Source organism: Protopterus annectens, chromosome 11.part0 (assembly GCF_019279795.1).
Source record: "Protopterus annectens isolate FY-2018-M chromosome 11.part0, PAN1.0, whole genome shotgun sequence".
In the NCBI taxonomy this organism is placed as follows: Eukaryota; Metazoa; Chordata; order Ceratodontiformes; family Protopteridae; genus Protopterus; species Protopterus annectens.
Window position 1 is genome coordinate 978,924,754 of NC_056745.1, and position 23,716 is coordinate 978,948,469.

The window sequence follows — 23,716 nt, forward strand, 5'->3', positions numbered from 1 at the left end:
GTGTATTATATTAAATTTTAAAGGTGTATCAAAATACTGACTAAAACAAAAATAAAATAGCGTTACAGGTTAACATGTAGACTATCTCTTGCTGTCATCTCCTGATTTTACTGTCTTGAACATTGAAGTGCTGTAGAGTAAAATTAAAGGTAAAACACTGCCAGGTTTGTTAAACTTCACTTTCATTAGTGGAAAAAAACTGCAGTTGTCAATTGCAGGCAAAATTCTATTTAAGGTTGGACTTGTATTCCGTGTTAATTGCATTGTTTTTGTGTTCTGGCTGCTGCATGCTGCAAAACTGTAATTCATTGCCATGATTTTTCAACACAGTTTTTTAACAGGTATGCTGGTTTTATCTGTAACAGATTTCCCGAACTTTCAAACATCAGCATGAACTAACGGACAGAAAAGCAACATTTTTCTGTCAGGGACAATCCTGTTACAGTAGAGAGCAAGATGTCTTTGGTGTCCATTAAGCAAGAAGCCACACCAATCACAGTGGAAAATAGCTATAGTCCAGCAAATGGAAATGGAGAGCACTTTGACTCGGGTAAGTGCTGGCACATTTTTTTTTTTCATTTTTTTGAAGAGTTTGTTCAGCATGGATATTCTTGTATCATGACTGTGTCTGTAGCAGTCTAATCTGTTTATCTACAACTGATGTTATGATAAACAGTGTTATGTAATGTTTAACAAGAGTAAGCCTTTGAATGTATAATGAGCGTGTGTTTTCTGTGTATGTAGGGCTATGTGTTTATAAGTACATATATACAAGTGCGTGTGTGTAAGTTTTGTCGATATATATAATATATAAGTAGTACATGGAGCACAGTGATTATGCTTTGAAATGAGGAAAGCTATAAATTTGTAAAGCAAGTCTTTAGTGTGAGATCTGATCCTGACAGAGCTTAGTGGGTGATTAATAAAAGCTTGTTACTCATGCCTTAACACTAGACTGCGGTGGTGGTGCTGCGGTAGCGTTGTCGCCTCACAGTAAGTTGTCCTGTTCGATTCTCAGCTAGAGCGTCTTCTGTGTGGAGACATGCATGAATGGGCATCCCTTCGTTGAAGGTTGTGCGTCAGGGCTGGCAACTCGGCACGTAAAAATCTACTGCCAGTCATTAGCGGACCGGAGTTCCGCTGTGGCGACCCCTAACCAGGAAAAGCCGAAAGACACAACAACTCATGCCTTAACACTGGTAAGATTGGGTTTCATTCCAGGAACTAACCTTTAACAGTGCCAGCCAGTAAAGAACAGCAGCAGAAGGTAAAACAACTTTTAAAAGCGGTTAAAATTTCACACTGACATAATTATTCCTAAAACTAGTCTTGTACATGGCATGGGGCACGTTGCTGTCTGCTGTTTGGCAGTGCTAAGTGCTTTAGCAACTTTCAAAGGCTTTGAAAACAGATAAAACACTTTGCACTGCTGCATTTTTTTTCTGTAACTGATAGTGCATGGAGCAGATAAAGCTTCATACTCTATAAAGAATTATGATAAGATCTTAAGAGTCACCTTTCGAATTTTGCTATTGAGGTGTATTTCTAGGCTTCCATGTCTCAAACACATAATAAGTTGTTTACAGTCCGATACTTGTTTATATTTCAATATATAATGTATGTATTACATACATGTAGTGTGTGTTGGGGGGGGGGGGGGTCACAAAATTACCATAACCAGGTTGTGCTGGTTACTGTAAATTGCCTGAGTATGTGCACATGCATATAGATATGCAGCACAAATGTGTGTGTGTGTGTGTATATATACATACGTATCTGTATTATATATATATATATATATATATATATATATATATATATATATATATATAAAAAATTACACTTCAAAACATCTAAAACTCATAACATTTAAATTCAAAACATCGAGACCAAAACATCTAAAACCCATGACATCGAATTTCTTAACATCGAAACTTTACATCACAACATCAGCACTACAAATCACATAAAAATAACATCCCCTCCACCTATAACACCACCAAACTAACAAACCCACTTTTTGCTACGTTTCTGCAGGGGGGGACAAGCCCCCTTGCACCCCCCCATGTGTGGGGCTGCCCCCCCCCCGTAAATTAAATATACCAACTCCGAGATCGCACTACAGTGAGAAAAAGTTAATTCCCTAAACCCACTGTATCGCGATCACCTTAAAGAATGTATACATAATGTCTATATCACTTACCTGTATAGCCCAAAAACCACATAGAGTGGCAACACTGTATCGCGATCACCATAAAGAATGTACACATAATGTCTATATCACTTAACTGTATAGCCTAAAAACCACATACAGAGTGGCAAAATAAACACTATATGAATAGTATAAATTTCTACAGTATATAAATAGTAACTATATAAATAAAAATTACAACATCTCATACTGATACCACAAGAATAACAGATTAAACTATAACATTTACATGTTTCATGATACACTGTTCCATATTATACATTTTTGATGTTATGGGTTTTAGATGTTGTTGTCTCGATGTTTCGAGTTTAGATATTATGAGTTTTAGATGTTTTGAAGTGTACCTATATATATGTATATATATATATATATATATATATATATGTGTGTGTGTGTGTGTGTGTGTGTACACACATATATCTATATATATATATATATATGTATGTGTGTGTGTGTATGTATGGATTCACTTCAAAACACTGAAAATGAAAAAACTTCAAAATATAGAAGACCAAAACACTGAAACTTCAAAACACTGAAAACACATATGATACACATACTGAGTTTGAACAACATAAATCATAGCACTTTCCACCAAGTGTAAGCAGGGGGGCAAGCCACCCCCCACCCCCTGCTACTTAAATATATCATCTCCAACATTGCACTTTAGTGAAGTGCAGTCTTGGAGTTGATATATATATAAGTAGCAGGGGGTGTGGGGGGCACATCACCCCCCCATGGGAGGTGCAGGGCGGCTTGCCACCCTGCTTACATTTGGTGGAAAGTGCTATGATTTATGTTGTTCACACTCAGTATGTGTATCATATGTGTTTTGAGTTTCAATGTTTTGAGTTTTCAAGATTTTGAAGTTTCAGTGTTTTGAGCTTTCAGTGTTATGAAGTGAATCCGTGTGTGTGTGTGTGTGTGTGTGTGTGTGTGTGTGTGTGTGTGTGTGTGTGTGTGTGTGTGTATATATATAAATATATATATATATATATATATATATATATATATATATATATATATATATATATATATGGCTTGTTCCAACTCAGCAATAGCTCCTCATGGTCCTGCAGAGTGGTGCTAGCAGCAGAGAGATGAAAAAGAGTGATTGCTACTTGATTTAAGTATATTTTACTGCTGTTACCTTTGCGACTGTCTATTCTCGCCGAAAAGCGAGTTAAATCTGCTCTTTTGCCTGTTTTAAGCTTGTTTTTTGCAATTTCATACCTGCACTTTTAAAGTTTGTCTTTTTGTTGAATTTATCTGTTGAGGCTGCTCACTCAAGTGCGCTAGCCTGTGTTAAATAATTACTGTGCATTTTCTGCTGTTTGTATTGTAAAAAAAAAGAAAAACCAAAAAAAAATCCTTGTTTTTCTGCCTTTCCTGACCTAGAATAGTCCCTAATACAGGCATTGCTGTATTCCGGACTTTAGAATAGTTCCTGTGTTGTCCATTTCCTTACTTGGATAGAAGGAAGCTTCTTTGTTCACCAGTGGGAGTGGGGAGCTTTGAGCAGCCTATCTGTCCCTGGAGGAGTGATCTCAGCACAGAATCTTGTAGTTTATCCGCCGTTTTGGGCTAATTTCTAGCTCTTTCAAGTCCCCAGTATAAAAACCCGCTTTGGCGCGGTTTTTCGCTTGTTCCAACTCAGCAATAGCTCCTTGTGGTCCTGCAGAGTGGTGCTAGCAGCATAGAGACGAAAAGGAGTGACTGCTACTTGATTTAAGTATATTTTACTGCTATTACCTTTGCGACTGTCTATTCTCGCTGAAAAGCGAGTTAAATCTGCTCTTTTGCCTGTTTTAAGCTTGTTTTAAGCTTGTTTTTTGCAATTCCATACCTGCACTTTTAAAGTTTGTCTTTTTGTTGAATTTATCAGTTGAGGCTGCTCACTCAAGTGCGCTAGCCTGTGTTAAGTAATTACTGTGCATTTTCTGCTGTTTGTATTGTAAAAAAAAAAGAAAAAACAAAAAAATATCCTTGTTTCCTGCCTTTCCTGACCTTGAATAGTCCCTAATACAGGCATTGCTGTATTCCAGACTTTAGAATAGTTCCTGTGTTGTCCATTTCCTTACTTGGATAGAAGGAAGCTTCTTTGTTCACCAGTGGGAGTGGGGAGCTTTGAGCAGCCTATCTGTCCCTGGAGGAGTGATCTCAGCACAGAATCTTGTAGTTTATTGGCCATTTTGGGCTAATTTCTAGCTCTTTCAAGTCCCCTGTATAAAAACCCGCTCTGGCGCGGTTTTGCATGATTTTGCGCATAGCGCAGCATCGGGCAGCGCCGCTTAATCGGGCTTAAACTATTCTTGGCTCCACAAAGTCTACTCTTCACTTTTTCCCTTAGATCTGCTCTATCTCTCAAAATAAGTACCCTATTTTCAATCTAAAGCCCTGCACTTGCTCATATAAGCAATTATATAAGTTAGCACTAATAAACTAATAGCACTACATGCTCATATACTCCCTTGGAGTACTCGGCCCCTATTGGTCCTTTTTGATCAAGTTATAAAGGATTTACTTATACTATTCAGGCATGTCCAAAGGTCAGTTGCTGGTTTCCTCTCCCGTCCAACTGGTGAATCTGGGAATCTTGAGGCAATGTTACATTTGCCTCATGTACACAGACAACCCTCTCCTCCTCCCAACAAATACAAATATATGCGAGAGAAGCAACCATATAGCCAAACTGGAGGCTAAGCTCTCTCAACTCAGTACTGGCGCAGTCAGTCAGGAGGAGAAGGTAACCACACACATCACAAATCCAGTCACACATAGACCTACCACAACAGCAAAACAAACACATAAACAAACAAAAACATACTTGGAGGCTCTAAATATAAATCTGCCTAAACAACAGAGACCTCCAAAGCAGACATCCAAGCAACCGTTACCCCAAAACAAAACACGTGTAACACATACTTCACAAAGTCAGTGTGCCAAACAGTCACAACCCTTAAGGCTAAACAACACACCTGATACACCTGTAATAGGTGACTCTGTTGTCAGACGCACTGATGTTCCACTCACCAGGCTGAACAAGGAGAAGGTCACGGTGAGCTGCCTGTCGGGCGCCAGGATCCGCCACATAACACAAGCACTCAGGTCACTCCAAAGCAGGTACAAATATGACTCAGTCATTGTCCATGCTGGTGTGAATGACCTGAGATGTACCTCCCTGGACTACATGAAAAGAGACATAGAGGAGCTCTCTGATCATGTAGCCCAGGCAGGTATGACCCTAACCCTGAGTAGCATCTTACCCTCACCAAGAATGATGCCACAGTATAAAGACAAAATGATCAATTTTAACAATTGGCTAAAGTTTTGGTGTCATTCAAAGGGGATCCAGTGTCTGTCAGCCTGGGATGACATGTTCGACAAGCCACGTTGCTTCGCTAGGGACAGCTTGCACCTGTCACCCCTGGGCTTTCTGATACTGGCAAAGGCTCTTGCCACCCCCATAGTGCCTTTTTTAGGCAAGACTCAAAAGACAAACCCACCTCCATAGACAAAACAAGGGAAAAGAAACTAAGGGTAATGCTACTCAACGCCAGAAGTCTAAACCTCAAAATGCAAGCACTCAAAGCCCTCCTCAGTATGGAGAATATTGATGTCTGTGCAGTAACAGAGACCTGGTTCAAGGCTCCCAAGAGCACCCCAGCACTACCAGGTTATACCTCATACCATGCTTTTCGGCCCCAAAACTCGAACCGAACCACAAAGGTAGGGGGAGTATCCATATTCATCAAAGATACCCACACCTCCAGGTTAGTGGCACTGCATGAAGCATCGGAGACCATCCATGTGCAACTAACAGTGGGAAAAACTGCCTTTCAGTTTGTAGCCTGCTACAGACCACCCTCCCAAACTCAGGAACCACACTCGGCTTTCCTGAGAACACTGGAGAATGTGAAGGTCTCTCCAAACACCATTATATTGGGCGACTTCAACTACCCAAACATAGACTGGGAGCATTACTCAAGCCCCAACGCCCTAGCCCAAAGGTTCCTAGAATTTATAAACTCAAATGCTATGGAACAACTAGTCACCACTCCCACAAGAGAGGAAAACATACTGGACCTGATCATCACAAGCATGGGGACTCTGTGCCCCACATCAGAGGTATACCCCTCATTGGACCATAAATTAATGTCTCTGGACATCCACATCCCGACCCCACCACCTGCCCAGACAACCACAGTGAAAAACTTCTCAAAAGCAAGTTTCATACTTCTCAAAACTGAGGTAAAATCCTTCAAAGCCCCCAGGTCAGTGGAAACTACGGCCCAAACTGCAGAATCCTTTATAAACGCATTCTATGGACACCTACAGGAATGCATGGATCAAGCAATCCCAAATAAAACCAAGACCCAGTCCTCCAAAGGCAGGCACCCTGTCTGGTGGACCCCAGCCATAAATAAGCTATATAACAAAAGGAGGAAGCTACTACATGATAGAACAAAATCCCTAAAAGGGAAGGCATCTCTGATCAGTACTAGCAAAAAACTACGGTCCCTCATAAAATCATCTAAGGCCAGCTTTGAGAGAAAAATTGCACAGGACACTAAAGATAATCACAAGGCCTTCTTAAGTTATGTTAGGAACCTGGGTGGCAACTCCCAGATATGTTCGGAGTTAGTCCAAAATGACAAAAAATACACTGAACCCACAGACATTGCCAACATCCTGGCAGACAGGTTCAGTGCAAACCCCCCTTTACCCCCCAAAAGAGCAAATATCTATCCCAGCAGAGAGTTGTCTCCCTGACATCTCAGATGCTCAGGTGAGAGCTGTCCTCTCCAAAGCAAAAAACACAGCATCAGTCGGAACGGACGGTGTCCCGGGCTGCATCCTACACGAGCTCCAAGAAGAGCTAGAACCTTATATAAAGTTACTGTTCAGTCTCAACCTTACTACAGGATATATGCCCAAGGAATGGCGTACAGCAACAGTGGTCCCACTCCACAAAGGTGGTGCCTCAACGGACCCTGGAAACTATCGCCCCATAAGCCTGACTAGCCTGGTCTGCAAAGCTATGGAGCGGATCATCATGGAACTCATAAACAAAGACATTGGGGACCTACAGACGCTGGATCCTACCCAATTCGGCTTTGTCAAGGGCAGATCCTGCCTCTTGAACCTGGTCGATTTCTTTGAAACAGTCACCAAGACCACAAATGAAGGGAAGGTAGCCCACACAGCCTACCTGGATCTCGCAAAAGCCTTCGACACAATACCCCACTCTGGCATCATAAAAAAAAATCTCTCCAGCTTAAATATCAACCCCTATGTCATAAGATGGGCTGCAAACTGGCTCAAGGATAGAACCCACATGGTCAGAATTGCGGGAGCCATGTCAGACTCTAAACCAGTTACAAGTGGCGTCCCACAAGGCTCAGTCCTGGGACCTCTCTTGTTCGGTATATATTTTTCTGAGGTACAGGCCGACACGGGAGGACTGTGGCTGACCAAGTTCGCAGATGACTGCAAACTAGGTGCCATAATCAACTCTCCAGCTGGCACAAGCATCCTCCAAAAGGGTCTCACAGAGACGGATAACTGGTGCCAAAGCCATGGCCTAAAGCTAAACGCCAAAAAGTGTATAGTCATTCCCTTTGGGAAAAACAAAGTGCCCACAAATTACCACATAGGCAGTAATCCATTAAGTACGGAGGAAGTAATTAGGGACCTGGGGACCCAAGTTGATAGTAATCTCTACTTTGACAACCACGTTGCCAAAGTGGTTAGAAAGACCTTCTATATAACCCACCTTATCATGAAAGGATTCACATCTAGATCAAGGGAGGTCATTGTGCCCCTTTACTCATCACTCATTCGGCCAATAATTGAATACAATGCCCCATTTGGGATGTACCTTACCCGACACCTGCAGCAACTGGAAAGACCCCAAATGTACCTCACCAAGAGGATCAAGGGACTCAAACAGATGACCTATGCTGCTCGGTTAAAGAAACTCCAGCTCTACTCAGTTGCATACAGCCTACTTAGAGGCGATCTGTGCCTGACATATAAAGCCATGTCCAACCCAGAACTAATGGACATGCTCCACCTCAAAAAATCCAAATCCCTTAGAGCTACGCGCTCGAGGGACTTGAACCTCAACACAGAAATTAATAGGACATGCTGGAGAGACAGATTTATAACCCAGAGGCTCCCAGCACTTTGGAATAGATCCCAGTTCAAGTCAGGCAGAGACCCTCACTGACTCTCTTCAAGAGGAATCTTGACAAGTGGATGGGAGATCGTAGGTTTACCCTGGGGATCACGTCTGTGTCACTACTAGGCAGAGGCACAGTAAACTAAACTAAAAAGGGCACAGTAAAACTCATTTAAAAGGGTGGCGAAAGCCAAACATACTCTGGCTAGGCTTGTAAATGCCCTAGGGCAGATAGCCTAGTATCAACCTATGAACCTATATATAGGTATATATTTATATCTATATAGATAGAGATAGCTATAGATAATGCATACACATATTTATGCATGTATATGTGTGTATATAGACAGCTGGATGTAGGTATATGATGGTGTTCAACTGGCGTTCACGGCCAAGTGTATACCATTATAAATGTGATATAAAACCACTATATGTAATTTACTTCCCTTACAGGTGAAAAGTTGATGATGATAGCAGTGGAGGGATTGTGAAAACTCACACATCTCAAATTCTGTCCAAGTGTCACAGCAGAACTAAGATTTCTGGGCCATGTAACAAATGTATTGCAAAACTGGATTGTTACAGTACTGTAATATAATCCCCTAATGTGTTAGAGTTTACTTCTAACAAACTGCTGACTACACGTAAGAGATACATAATGTAATTGATCCGCAAATGGGATGTTCTCGAGCGATGCAATTTATGGCATTGCCAAACTAGTAAATGTAGTACACCTGCCCTCTTCTTTCCACAAGTGAAATTAAAGTAACAATGTTAGTACTTAAGGCTCAGAGTCCAAAAAATATGCAGTATTGCTGGTCATACCTCTCAGCTCTCCAGATTTTACCTCATATTTTTGTTGTATTCCTCATAAAATTTTTGGTTTTCGGCAAATCACTGAGGTTTGATCACCAAATCACTAAATAATGACATACAGTTGAGTCTCAGACTTCATATCCTTCATAAAAATGCATGTAAACATGACATCTTTTATTCTGTCAGCTGTCTTAAGTTTATAAGTGCAATATTTAAAATTTGTCACTATTGTTGGGCGTTTGTCCACCCATTATTTTAGGGTTTGTCCAGATTTCTTGTGCTAAGACGTTGTTAGTAAAAACTGGGTCTTCGCAGGTGCAGCATCAGATATCATTATGCAAATGCATGTTAGTGAGTGAGATGGCAGCAGTGCATTCTGAGCAAAGTATTCTCTTTTGTTGTTGATGTATGGAAAGTATTATGTTTTTGCCATTTTGATGACTGAAGTTTATATGGCATAGCGTATAGGTGATCATCTTTCAGAAAATAAGTACAGATGCATAATTTAAACTTATATCTGAAAAAGGTGAAATGCATAGTTTTAAATTTGTGATTTTAAAGGTTATGCATTCACTATTACTTGGTGGTGATACTAAGTTGCTTACAGAGAATGAGGAAATGCGGTGGATACTTAGGTTTAGAGCACATTTTCCACCAGGATTAAATGGTACTTTTACTTTAAAACCCTTACTTAAGTGCCTTTGAGAGCAAGTTTAATGATTTAATTAATTTCCTGTCATGTGTTTTACGGATTATTTAAATAAAATTTTGTGTCTCATGTTTTTATCTATTGCCTGAAGAAGCCTTTTGGCAAAAGTTTGACTCGCACATTAAAGGAGACGTGTTTTGCTGTGGTTTCCAGTGGTTTTTATTCATTTATATGGCATACTAACTGAAAATGTGCACGGAAAGTGTAATATTTTCTGATTGCCCTAGAACTTTGAAACATCTCAAATGAATGTTAGGGCTTCCAATCTTGTGAAGCTTGGTGCTAGAAACACTTTTTTTTATGTACCATGTATCTATGTAGGAATGTCTGAAGATATGGTGATGTGCAGTAATGCCATGAGAGAGACACGGTGTTAAAACACCATGAGAGACATACAGTGTTAAAACTAAGCACACATTAATAGCAGCATTAACGAGCCATTTTCACAAAATATCAGTTAAACAGAAACTTGTGGAGACACTGTCAATTTGAAATTCTAGTATTATGGAGCCAAATTGACAAATAGCATCTTGTGTTAATTTGTTTTTTATGGAGTGTACAGATACCGTGGATATAACAGTTTCATTTAGATTTACATTTCACTGCCCCCCCCCCAAAGTGATCTACAGTATGCCCTACCTTCAGGACCCCCCCCCCCATTTTCCAGGGTGGGAAGTCTTGGGGAAGAGGCAGTGCGAGATGAAGCACCTGGATTCTCCTGAAGAATCCCTCACTGAGGATATTGACTTCAGTGAAAGAGAGGGGGCCTCTAAATCCTCTTGCAATGATTCCTTCTTTGGAGATCTTTTGGAGCTGCTCCACCAGTCCTGGGATTGAACTGCCAAAGCCCCATCTCCAGAAAGATCAGTATTTTTGGAGGGATTCAGGGTGACCCATCCATGTCCTGGGTGTTTCCCCCTCCGGATGCAATTATTGACCTGGTCTCCTGGAGGGGGGGGTGGAAGGAGCCCGATACAATGGAACCAATTCCAAAGAAGCTGGATAAGATTCTTACCCCTCCCAAGGACCGACAGCAATGGAGTAAGGGTCCTGCCATTGATACAGTTGTGGTGACAGCAGCCACTAGTGGCATCTCATAAAAGAGTTCATTGGTTCATCCTCCAAATTGGGAGTCTTTGGCATTGGACCTTTTAGGGAAGCTGTCGTGTGTCTCAGCCCCATTTGCACTGAGGGCATTACATTATCTTACTCTCTTGAAGAAACTTCACCATGACATTGTGTTGGAAGTTTCAAGGATAGTTAGGACCCAGCTGACTCTGGAAACTCAGTTGTCCACCTTGCAATCTATTGCCAAGGTTTCATGCATCTGCTATTTAACACAACTGATAGCACATCCCTAGCTACAGACACCTGCATTGCCATGCTTTGCCATGCTTGGATGAGGTTGTTCAATTTTGTGGACTACTTTAAGGCATCTTTATTAATGCCCCCTTTGATGACTCTGCACTTTTTTGGGCGCAAGGCTATAAGGGCATTTTTATCAAAAGCAAGCAGGATTGAAAGACACTGTCTGCATTGGAGTGCATTTTGCTACCCATCAACAGAACTTGTATCAGAAGCAGAGAGGGTTTTTCTAGGAAAGCACAGCAGCCTTTTCAGGAAGCACCTTCTGAAGGCTCCTCTGACAGGGGGTGGGGGAGGTAACCAAAATGGGGACTACCCATGTAGCAGGGGCGGTCCGCAGAACCAGAGCTTCCTTGGAGCTTTCTCGGAGAAGCCCTTTCAGCAACCCTTAGGGCTTGCCCTAACTATCTGGCTCTGTAGGCAGTTGGAGGTTGGTTGGCTCTACACCCAGAAGCTTGGAAGGCCATCACCTTGGACTCATGGGTGCCAGGAGTCATATCCAGAAGCTGTACAAATCATTTTTAGAAACTCCAAACTTAAATCACAAACAGTTTCCAACTTGCCACCCTGTTAGAGAAGGGATGCAGCCATCGAAATTCAGAAGCTGTTAGTAAATCGAATAATCCAAGAGGTCCCAACAAGCTAATGCAGATCTGGGATTTATTCACGGTTCCTTTTGGTTCCACAGAAGAACAAGGGCCTCAGGCCAGTTTTGGGTTTGAGCAAGTGGAATTGCTTTGTACAATAGATCAAGTTCCAGATGGTCATGGTGCAGGACATTCTGCCTCTCTTGAGAAAGGATGATTGGATATGCTCAACTGACCTCAAGGATGCCTGCTATCATATAAATATAGCAAGGCATTCCAGGAGGTTTCTACACTTCTGACTGGTAGCTAGTCATTATCACTTCAGAGTCCCGCTCTTTATTCTCACCCCACCCTCCGGTCGTAGAATACCTGGCTCAGGCTGCAGGGGTTCCAGTTCTTCCCCTTACTTGGACAATTGGCTTCTAACTGTCTCCACGAGAGCAACCTTATCAGCGCCAGGAACACCTTCTTTCACCTGTGCAGTTCCTTGCGGAACATGGTCAACCATCAGAAGTCCATTATCCACCATGTTTAGCCCCTTGAGTTTATAGGTTGCCACTCAGACACGGCCCATTTTCCAGAGTATCAACCGTTAGTTGTCTAGCCATTTCCTTGCTTTAATACAGAAAGCTTTCAGCTTCCCTTGTTTTAAGGCTCTTAGGGCACATGGTGGCCATCATTTGCTTGGTTCCTTTAGTGAGATACCATATGAGAGCTCTGTCATAGACAGTGCAGTGGTCCTACTTGATGCATCCATTGGAGTTCCCCATTTTGTTGACAGATGTCTGTTGCGATCAGATTAGCTGGTGGTTGAAGTTTCTACTGGGAGATTGTTTGCCCCCCACCCCCACCCCCACTCCCGGGCATGGTCATGATGGACGCCTCACTTCTAAGGTGGGGTGCATTTCCAGTGGAGACCTGGTACACTACCACGACCAATCTTCACATCAACAACCTGGAAATGATAGTGGTCCTTCTTGCGTTGCAGGCATATCAGAATGTTCTCTCCAAGGGTGTGATCTCATTTCAGGCAGATATGTCTGTCGTTTGGTATCTGAACAAACAGGGGAGAACCCATTCTTATCCACTTTGCTGGGAGACCATGAGGGTCTGCCATTGGGTGACTTTGTCTCAACAGTTTCTGGATGCACTGCGCACTCCAGGGAAATCCACAACATTTTTGCAAACAGTCTTGGCAGGAAAATTCTTTTTTCCTCATGAGTGGATCTGGAATCCAGGAGCTGCCGGTCAGATTTTTTGGTGCTGGGGCACTCTGTGTTGCAGCCCCTCCGCATCCCTATCCAGCACTAAATACAGCAGCTATTATGCCTTTGCTCCTCCTTAGGGACAGTCACTCAGGGGTTGTTTTCTGTATGCTTGGTCCCCAGGCCTCCTGTAAGTGTATCTTCCGACACCATTGATAATAAAGTTTGTTGGCAGCCTGTTGCAGAACGACTGTAATTCTCATTGTCCCTTTTGGCCCCTTCAGGTGTGGTTTCCCTTTCTTTGGCCTCTTCTGAGGTACCTTCCTTGAGACCTGGATCCCATTCTGGATCTGATTTCTAACCTGGTAGGCTTGGATCTGGCTGACCTTCAGATGCTCAGGTTAACTGCATGGTTTCTCCAATTCCCGTGATGGCCAGAAATCCCAGGCTTTCAGACAGAGTGAAGAATATTTTGCCTTCTCAAAAAATATGCATTAAGAGGAAATGTTTTGCTTATTGGGCTAACTCTCAAGATTTGCATCCCCTTTTCAGCCCCTTTGGAGGTCATTGTGGACTTCCTTGCAGACTTGTTTAACTCATGATCCAATCATTGTACTATTAAGGTACAATTGATGTCTATTTCCAGTTTTCATATTGAAAGGGATAATTTGCCATTGACAGCTTTTAAAACTTTGAAGGTCTTTCTCAAGGATACCTTTTTGTTGCATCCCCCGGTCTAGGATCCTTTTCCGCCATGGGACTTGCCTTTCATCCTACAGGTGCTTGTTACACCTCTATTTGAGCCTTCTGCTAAGGCTAACTTTAAGTTGTTTTATTGGAAAACTTTATTCTTGGTGTCAAGCTCTTTCTTCAGTACCTCCATATTTGTTTTTTTCATAATGACAGGGTGTCTCTCTGCATGGATCTTGCCTTTCTCCCAAAGGTGGCAGAAGAGAATAATTTGAATCAGTCCATTCGCTTGCCAGTATTCTTTCCTGAATTTTCCAACAAAAGTGAATATTTACTGCATTGTCTTGATGTCCATAGACAATTGAGGCTTTATTTGGACAGAAACAAATTGTTCAGAAAGTCTGACCAGTTATTTATCTCCTTTTCACAGGCCTGGTTGGGTATGCCAATGTCAAAAGTTACTCTGTCCAAGTGGCTACCTGATTTGTATTTCTTGTGGTATAGTTTGAAAGGAAAGCCCTTCCATTGTAAACCAAAAGGTCTTTTTACTAGAGCTGTGGCTACTTCTGCAACTTTTTTCTCCAGACTGGGTTTGGATGATGTTTGTGCAACTGCTACTTGGGTGAGCCCTCACCAATTTATGTCCCACTACAAACTGAACATTCAGTTGAAGTCTAGAGTCTGTTTTGGTTCTACACATTTCACAATATCCTTTTGTGAGACCTCCCTATGGTTTTACGTGGCTATGGATTCTTTCGCACAAGTTAAATCTGGATAGAAAAGATAACATTGGATATGAAAGTTATGTACTTACTGTAATGATAGCACTGTGTTGACATTAGCACTTACTGTAATGATAGATCTGTGCTGACATTAGCATTTTGATGTTAAAAAAATAAATATACATTTGTTAAAAATAAATAGAGTAAGTAGTCTAATGGGGCAAGAAATATATTTTCAGCAAAAATCTGAGGAGAAAGGCTGTAAACAATGGGAATAAAAATGCATGCAGTAATGTTCTAATACATAGAGGAAAACACTACAGTAAAATGAGAGACCATATACAGCAATGATTAATATGTAATGTTCAAATGAAACACTACATTAAGAATAGAAACAACTGAAAACACCGTAAGTTACATTGACAGGTTTATTGGTGTGTGTGTTGACTGTCAGTGATATGCTTTGGGTACACTCATGACAGAAAACAGAAATGTCAAAGCTGCTTTTTGTGGACATGTATTATAGCTTAATGTTCAGAGCATTGTCTGCTCTGAATTCTGTCTTGGAAATCGTTTTGATATTTTACCTCATTTTCATTAGTCACTGTAAACTGAAATGTGTAGTGCTTGCTCATGTACAAGTCAGCACTGTAAAGGTGTAACAGAGAAGTTGCCCTATGTAATAACAGAAGTAACTACTTTAAAAACTACTTTTATGTGTATGTGACATGTAAGCTGTATAATCCATTTCTCCTATTTGCATTAAGGTATACAAAATTATTACTGTTTGACTTTTGTAGTTAAAGTTACAGGATTAACTGCTTTGAAGGGACAGAAGTGTGTTCTTTTAAAGTCTGTGTTTTTCACTAGATAAAGTTACCTGCTCATGTTGTTGTTCTTCTTTCGGCTTTTCCCGGTTAGGGGTCGCCACAGTGGAACTCCGGTCCACTAATGATTGGCAGTAGATTTTTACGGTGCCGAGGTGCCAGCCCGACACCCAACCTTCAACGAAGGCACACCCATTCACGCATGTCTTTCGAATGCCACTCGACCGCGGGGAGAACATGCAGACTCCACACAGAAGGCAGTCCAGCTGAGAATCGAACCAGAGATCCTCTTGCTGTGAGGCGACAACGCTACTGCTGCACCACCTGCTCATAATTTGACTAATTTACTTAGTGATGATGAAGCGCTTGCTAGAAGGTTGTGCACTGAGAGGCAGTGTTCACTAGTCAAACCAACAGCCTGATTTGCAATAAACATGTTAACATAAATAATGTGTATGGATTTTCTTGGGGGGGGGGGGGTGCTTTTTATAAATCAGGTTCCTGCAAGAAAAAGGCAATGTCTATACACTGTATTACAGCATGTATTAAACAAAAAGGAAACAAACCAAATGCTAGGCAGTTCAAAAGTCTGTAGTCCAAACTGTGTTTTAACAACTCAGAGATAAATCAGTATTATGTAAGGGCAGGATTAAGATGAATGAACTGAAAATATAAGTGGAAAAAAATGATAAACATTTAATGAAGAGTCATCTAGTTTACTAAAATCAGGAAATGGTGAACGTGATGTTGGTTCTGTTTGTGTTGGAGTTTTTATAAACGTTTTTTGTGATTTCCAGTGGAAACCATTAAACATCTGCATATGATTCAACATTTTAATCCTGTGGCATTTTTACAGTAAGTGTGTGGGAATTTGTGTTGTTTTAAGTGTCTTATTTTTATGTAGTTGTGCCTACTGTAGTAAGATGGAGAATTTTGTAATAAAGGGAATGAACACTTAGTAAAGCTAATTCCTACATATTATTTTGTAATATTGGTTGTCTGATAATGTTTCCCTTCATGTATTCTTTCTTTCCATTGCTGGCAGCTCCATCTGGCAGTAATTATTATTATTATTATTAATTTTTTTTTTTTTTTTTTTTTTTTTTTAACAGAAGTTAATCAGTTCATCATTAAGTTCAGAACACACCTTCCAGTTGTATATCAAATATACCCCATACTTTTTCCAGTCTCACCATTACATTGATTTATAACTCTGGTACTCCAAATTTAAGTTGTCATAATTCGTAACACTTTCCCACCAGCACCCAGTTTAAGTGCAACCTGAAAAAAAAAAGTAACATGTGTCCGAGTATTTGCTCTGTTCACCCGTTTGTTATCAATGCCAGTTGCATATAAACTGTATCCTCTCTAACACAGTAGCACTTGATCAGTTGATATTTTATCCTGTTTGGTTGACTAGAAGTATGTAATTATTTATTCAAAAGGATACCATTAATAAGATGTACATCACTACTCTCCTTTGGTTAGGCAATCACATCAGTACCGCAGAAGGTCAAACACAGAACCAAAGATCGTCAGTAGTTAATTTCCATCAGACTTTTATAGATTTATGTGTCTTTAATTATCCTTTAGTAGATAGCGCATATTGTGTAGACTCCCTGAGATAGCTTATGACCTACTGCTTATGAAGTGTTGGGTTCTGAGGCTTCTGAGTGTGAATAAGCACTGTGGCAGGCATTTTTATTTGCCTAAAACTATGCCAGCAAATTTGTGCCCCCCTTCCCTAACCTACAGAACTAATCCGCTTTTTTCTCCTTGACAAGTGCATGTGTAGCCTCTGGCTAAAGTATTGAACCTAGAAAACACTATTTCTTTTTCCACTTGGGCACGTTAGTGTAAGTGATGTCCAGTAAGGATATGCAAGATTTAAAGGAATGAAATACACAAAAGACTAAAATGTGTACTTCTAGATCTGTTTCAGGTATTTCAGCTTTTTCTCCGTCTTTTTTTTACTGATCCACTTAGTGGTGTGATCCTCACAGACTTCTTTCACCTATAACCTGCGTCAAAAGCATCCAAAAAATGCCATGACTTATACAGTCAACATTAAACTAAAAAAATAGATATGCTGCACTTTATTTATAAGTTAGTACTGTTTCAGTAAGTTAGACACTACGTAAATCAAATAATAAGATGTAAATCTGTTTTAAATTTATAGTATTAAATTCTAAGTTCAGTTGCTCTTTTTGAGATGACCCTTAAGCTTATTTTGCATATAGTAACTAATTTAGGTAATTAACATTATTGAAGTCTGTGGATTTCTTAAGTAGGTTCGTGAATGATATCCCCATCAAGGTCGGTACATCAGACTTAAACTAGAAAACAGAGTAAGTGTTGTCTCTTTGTTTAAAAGCAAAGATAGTGAGCTGAGGTAAAACAGTGGTGGTGTTTCATGTGTTGTGTGTATGATGTGCACAGTTTTTAGCTGTACTGCAGTTCATTAGCTGGCGGCTGTCATCACTGAGAATGCATTATCTGTGGTTTGTTTCTGTAGCCCAGCAGTTTTGTTCTGGGTCTGTTATGAGGGTCTTTGTTCTCCTGGTATAGGTGGATGCCTTATTAAACTCTGTAATGTTGGGGGGCAGAATTGTTGGCATAATAATTTGTGTATAATTATTGGAGCTTAGTAAGGCCCTTTTTCTATGTCCAGATAGGTAACCATTTGGCTTTATTCAGAATTTAACACTGATGATGGTATGTAGGCACTAGTAACATGAACTCAGAACTGGCCTTTGGTCAACTGGTGCCCTAGGCAAAAGATCGCCACAGCACCCCCCCCCCCCTCCATCAACACCCTGTGCCCCCATCCTGGTTTACCTACACCATCCAGATTACTGGAAAAGCGCCTCTGCTAGAGCGGTGCCCTAGGCGGCCGCCGAGCCGGCCTATGCCTAAGGCTGGTTATGCATGAACTACAAGACTGTTTTGGAATATTTTCTTTGTTCTGGTATTTTCATTGGAGGTAAATGCATTTCAGAAAGACTAATCCTTTTAGAGATCACCAAGTTTTGAGTTAAGAGTTTTATGTCATCTGGAAGAAGAAGTTGGAAGATGCATGTACTGCTTCAGTTTATATTTCCTTTAAATCTGCTTGAAAGTTCAAGGAAGAGTAGAATTACAGTCCCATGTGTCTGAATGAGTTGTCAGTGTAAACTTTTCAGTTAAAAGGAGGTATTCATTTTCCAGTCTGAGTATGGGAAGTGAGCTTGACAGTTTACCAGATAACAGTTTTATTTTATTTATTTATTTTTTTTATTTAAAGAGTAGGCATCACCTCAGTGTTCTCACTCAGGGCAGTAGCAGTATTTATGGAATGGCAGTGCTGTATGATCATTAAATGAGTACACCCCCCCCCCCTCCTTCTCCAGGTGTATAGCATGGTGTCATTTTTTTTGTTAACTGGGCAGTTGAATGTATCCTTTCTTGGGCCACTTCAGCCATGAGCGAGAAAGATTTTATTAATGAATCAACATGTTGCCCAGTAATGGGGAACTACTGGGATTTCCTGACCGAAAAATGAGAATGTGTTAGATAGATAATGCCGTAAGTTGATGTGATATTTATTCATGATTTACTGTCCATGTATACTTGAACTGGATGTTCTTATACCTGCAGGTAGTCCAGTCACTTCCACAAATTCTGGACAATTGATTTCATCCAGTTTGGGTGATTGCAGTTTGTGTTTCTAGTGATAGGATTAAAGGAGTTTATTTGAAAGATGAATGTAGGACAATACTTCTCCCCAAAAAAGTAAAAGGTCAAGTAAATGTACGCATTGACAATAGATTAAATATTCCAAAATGTGGGATGGCAAATACATATGTGAAATTTTCTCGGTCTGCCTTTTAGAAATTGTTCTCTTCTGCTTGTCTGTAACAAAGAAACAAATGCTGCATTTAATAGTTGTGGTTAATGAGCGGTCATCATTCCTTGCTTTTGACTTTATTTCTGACATGCTGTATTAAGTCGTGGCCTTTGTTTCTGTTGTGTTTGTTAAATTAAATCCAAAAACAGTACTGTGAAGATCTGTTGAAATGGAAGGCTTTAGAACTGAAATTCCTAAAGTCTTAAAAAAAGCTAAAAAATAACCTGGATGCGAGATAGTAACTAGAAATTATGTGCTTATAAAACTTCATGAGTTGTTTCAATTCCCTTCTGCTAATATTATTAGTTTGTATGGTGTATAGTGTTATACCACTCTTGCCTTAAATGGAGTAGATATTTTAATCATTTGTTTGTGATTTTGTTTGACTGAGTCATAATCCTTTTAAAGACTACTGACTTGTTTTTAAGGTTCAAATTACTGTGTATTACAAAACCTGATTCAGGATATATTGAAATGTGTGTATTTCTGGCTGGAAAAAGACTGCAATTAATACTGCTAATGATGTATATAACATTATAAAACAGTGTTGTTTGGAGTTTGCATGTTCTCCCTGTGTTCGCGTGGGGTTTCCTCCTGGTACTCAGGTTTCCTCCCACATTCCAAAGACATGCATCTGGAGCATTTCTCCCCGGGCCTCCACTGAAAACAGGCTCTGTGGAACCTAGTCGGACTTTCCCGGTCAACAAATGATAAATAATAAATAAATAAATAAATAAATAAAATTGTTGACTATTCTCTTTTTTAGCTTATTTGCCTTGGAACAGTAGTCAAAAAACAAACACTGGGATGTATTCAGAAACAGTGCACATGAAACAACGTAGTAAGCAGTGATTCGCAAGGAGATGGTGACTTAAGAGACACAGTTAGTTTGTGCTACAGAAGAAATAGAGTGGTATGCATGATATGCAGATGGATGCTCAGTAATATGAAAATTGTCTCAGCACTTCAGTGTGAGCCATAGTTTATGCAGATGACAAAGTCAAACATGGCAGTGTGGTTCAGAAATGTATAAAATTAACTGAATGAGCTGTGGTGATCAACTACTGTGAATACCAGGACTTTCTGGTGTACAGGAGCTTCAGTTCTATTATGATGCTAGCAATAGTGGTGTAGCATTAGCAGAGCTGTATGTGTTAGTGGGAGCTTTCAGTACCAGGATTCGAAATGTTGTACCATGTCATCTTCCTCTTAACAGATGGGTCTGCCAGTAGTTAACATGCCTTCATCTCCATAACCTCAATAGGGACTGCAAGTAGTTAACATGCCCTCATCCCCATAACCACAATATTGTTGACCACCATATGAAAGTTTGTAGACATGTGCTGCCCTCACATGGATTCATGGAGATGCTTGGAATGACTATGCAAATGGACATGAAGGTTTGTGTAACATTAACCATCCATGCTTCAGGGACTCTTCAGCATCAGACATGATGCATTAGGAGTTTCAGAGACCTTGGCTTTGGGAATTTTACACCAGTTCCTTGATGTGATACTGCAACATATGAGGAAGAATATTTTGTGTCTTTGGATGACAGAGTAAAGAACTACAAGTACATGAGCATTGTATGACATAGCCCCATTTCTCTAAGGCCTGGAGGACCCCTGATTGCCCACACATGGTCTTCAGGTTCACACTTGCTCTACATGGCATCTGATATATTAACTAGAAGGAATTGCACTCCATCAACTCTCAGGTTATGTACCGTGTATTTGTGCATCACACAGGCAGTTCCCATGATTTCCACATCTGACTCCTATACCAGTATTCCTTTGGGGTGATGTTCCATGTGGTCATTTAGTTGTCAGCCACACACATTGCCAGCCACAGATTTCTTGATATATTTTTCCCATGGACATAGACAGCAGACCAGTTGTAGTTTGTGTCCACTGTTGTATGTTAGAGGTGATGCAGCATATGCCTTAGAGCTGTAGCTGTTAACCCCCATTTGTAGCCTCCAGACCAGTGCAGAGATGGCATATAACGATGCATTGTCGCAGACATGGAGCCCTGCAGAGATGGCACATAACACTGCACTGTCATAGCAGCCGTGCAGAGATGGCTTGTAACACTGCACTGTCATAGACATGGAGCCATGCAGAGACAGTGTATAATTCTACACTGTCATAGACAGAGATGACATATAACACTGCATTGTCATAAACACGGAGCCGTGCAGAGATGGCATATAACACTGCACTTTCATAGACACAGAGCCATGCAGAGATTGCATATAACACTACACTTTTATAGATATGGAACCATGCAGAGATAGTATACAACACTGCACTATCATAGACACGGAGCTGTGCAGAGATGGCGTATAACACTACACTTTTATAGATATGGAGCCATGCAAAGATAGTATATAACACTGCACTGTCATAGACACGGAGCTGTGCAGAGATGGCATGTAACACTGCACTGTCATAGACGTGGAGCCATGCAGAGATGGAATATAACATTGCACTATCTTAGCAGCTGTACAGAGATGGCTTGTAACACTGCATTGTCATAGACATGGAGCCGTGCAGAGATGGTGTGCAACTCTACATTGTCATAGACATGGAGCTGTGCAGAGACTGCATATAACATTGCACTGTCATAGACACTGAGCCATGCAGAGATGGCATGTAGCACTGTACTGTCATAGACACGGAGCTGTGCATTGATGACATATACCACTGCACTATCATGGACTTTGAGCATCATTGAATGTGTGTTAAGACTTATGAAAGCTTGTTTCCACTGCTTGGAAACATCAGGTGATGTGCTGCAGGCGACTAGGATATGGACATCCCAGGCTATCAAAACTTTTAAAACAGGGCAGAAGTAGCAAGAAAGCAAGGAGTAAATTGCCTGTATTAGGCAGGCATAAGTGTGAGGTATAGGAGAGTAGAGAAGCTGAGTAAAGAAGAGAGGCATATCAAAAATCGTTAAAAGTCTGTAGCTTAGGAAATGAATTAGAGAGAAATAAAGGGAGAGGTGGTTTGTAATGTACAGTATTTCAACCACTGGAGCAGAAAGGCAGGACAACCTATTGAACAGATAAAGAAAAAAAATAAGTCTTCAGGCAGAAGGGAAAAAAGAAAGTTGCCATGTTAAGAGACTTTAATTTCTCAGAAACAGACTGCATTCCTGCATTGAAAACGGGAAGAAATTAAATACTTGAGTGTGCTTGATCAAGAAAATCCATTTAGGTAGTATGGGAAGATACAAAAAAGTAGTAAAATAATAAATATTGTACTTAACAAGGAGTATGGAGTTAGAGAAAGAGACATAGAAATAAACCCACACCTGGTCAAAAGTGACCACATAATTGCAGCAGGCAGACAAACAAAACCAAAGTGTGAGACTGCTGAAATGTAGACCACTTTAAACAAGATCTTTTGTGATGGAAATGGGCGATGGCAGACAAGTGTAAGGAGCAAACAGTGCATGGATAAAGAATGAGGAGCATACATACATACATATGGGAAAGGAGCTAGAAAAAAAAGCACAAGAAGAAAGAAGCCAGTCTGCATCAATGCAGTTAGTGGATCTGTTACCCTGTGCATATCCACACTGGCACTTCTCTCAAAAGTTGAAGAAAAAAAATGTTTTGTCTTCCTTATTAGTAAGCTGATTGCTACAGTTATTGTCTGTCTCTCTCACACACACACACACACACACACACACACACACACACACACACACACACACACACACACACACACACACACACACACACACACTTCACCTGAGTGGTAGATGCAGTACTAGCATTCGTAAATCAGTGGTGATACTGCACTCCCGTACTGTCAATAACTGCCAATCATGCATCTTGGCAGCTTGTGCCAGAAGCAGCCCTTCCTCCCTTCGCCCCACCCTGGTTACATCCCTGTCAAGGTGGTTCACAGTGAGACCGTAGAGACAGTCCATGTCAAGGAAAGGGCATGGACTGCCTCCTCTGTCTCTCCGCTAAGGAGGCAGTTTGTGGCAAGTAATGGGCATTTCATAAGATAAAGAAAAGATGAAAAGAGTGTAGGCTGCATTTATGAGGGAGCTAGAAAATATATCTGCAAAGGTAGTTAAGAAGAGCGAAGGCAAATTTAGAGAGAAGTCTTTCAAGAGTAAAGTGAGAGAAGGTACTTAGATATGTAGGGGAAACAGGAAATTATGTATAGTAAGGATGGAGGGGAAAAAATAGAAATTTTCAGTGAAGCCTTTTCTTGGACCTACACATGACAAGAAAAGAGTAACATCTTGAGAGGGGGAGAAAGAAGAAAAGATGTCCTCAAATACAGTTTGAAGGGGACGTGTATACAAAAGTTCAAAGAGCTAATAATGGAAGGCAAGTTGCAAGGCCCTGGCTACATACCTCCCAAGATCCTATTGAATCTGGCCCATGTACTTAAAGGTCTCTTGAAAGAACTCTTTAGCAGACTCATGAGGACTTGAGAGAGGCCATGGTGGTTCCACTCCACAAGAAAGGAACAACTAACTTGTAAAA

General features: G+C 40.7%; 1 protein-coding gene across 1 annotated transcript in view; it reads left to right on the forward strand.

Moving 5' to 3' along the window:
- Window positions 1–23,716, forward strand: part of SFMBT2 (Scm like with four mbt domains 2) — a 2,938,510-nt gene that overhangs the window by 440,744 nt on the left and 2,474,050 nt on the right. Inside the window, 1 exon segment of the mRNA XM_044088354.1 lies at window positions 366–550. Within this exon segment, the coding sequence (XP_043944289.1) occupies window positions 457–550 (94 nt within the window). The 5' untranslated portion in view covers window positions 366–456.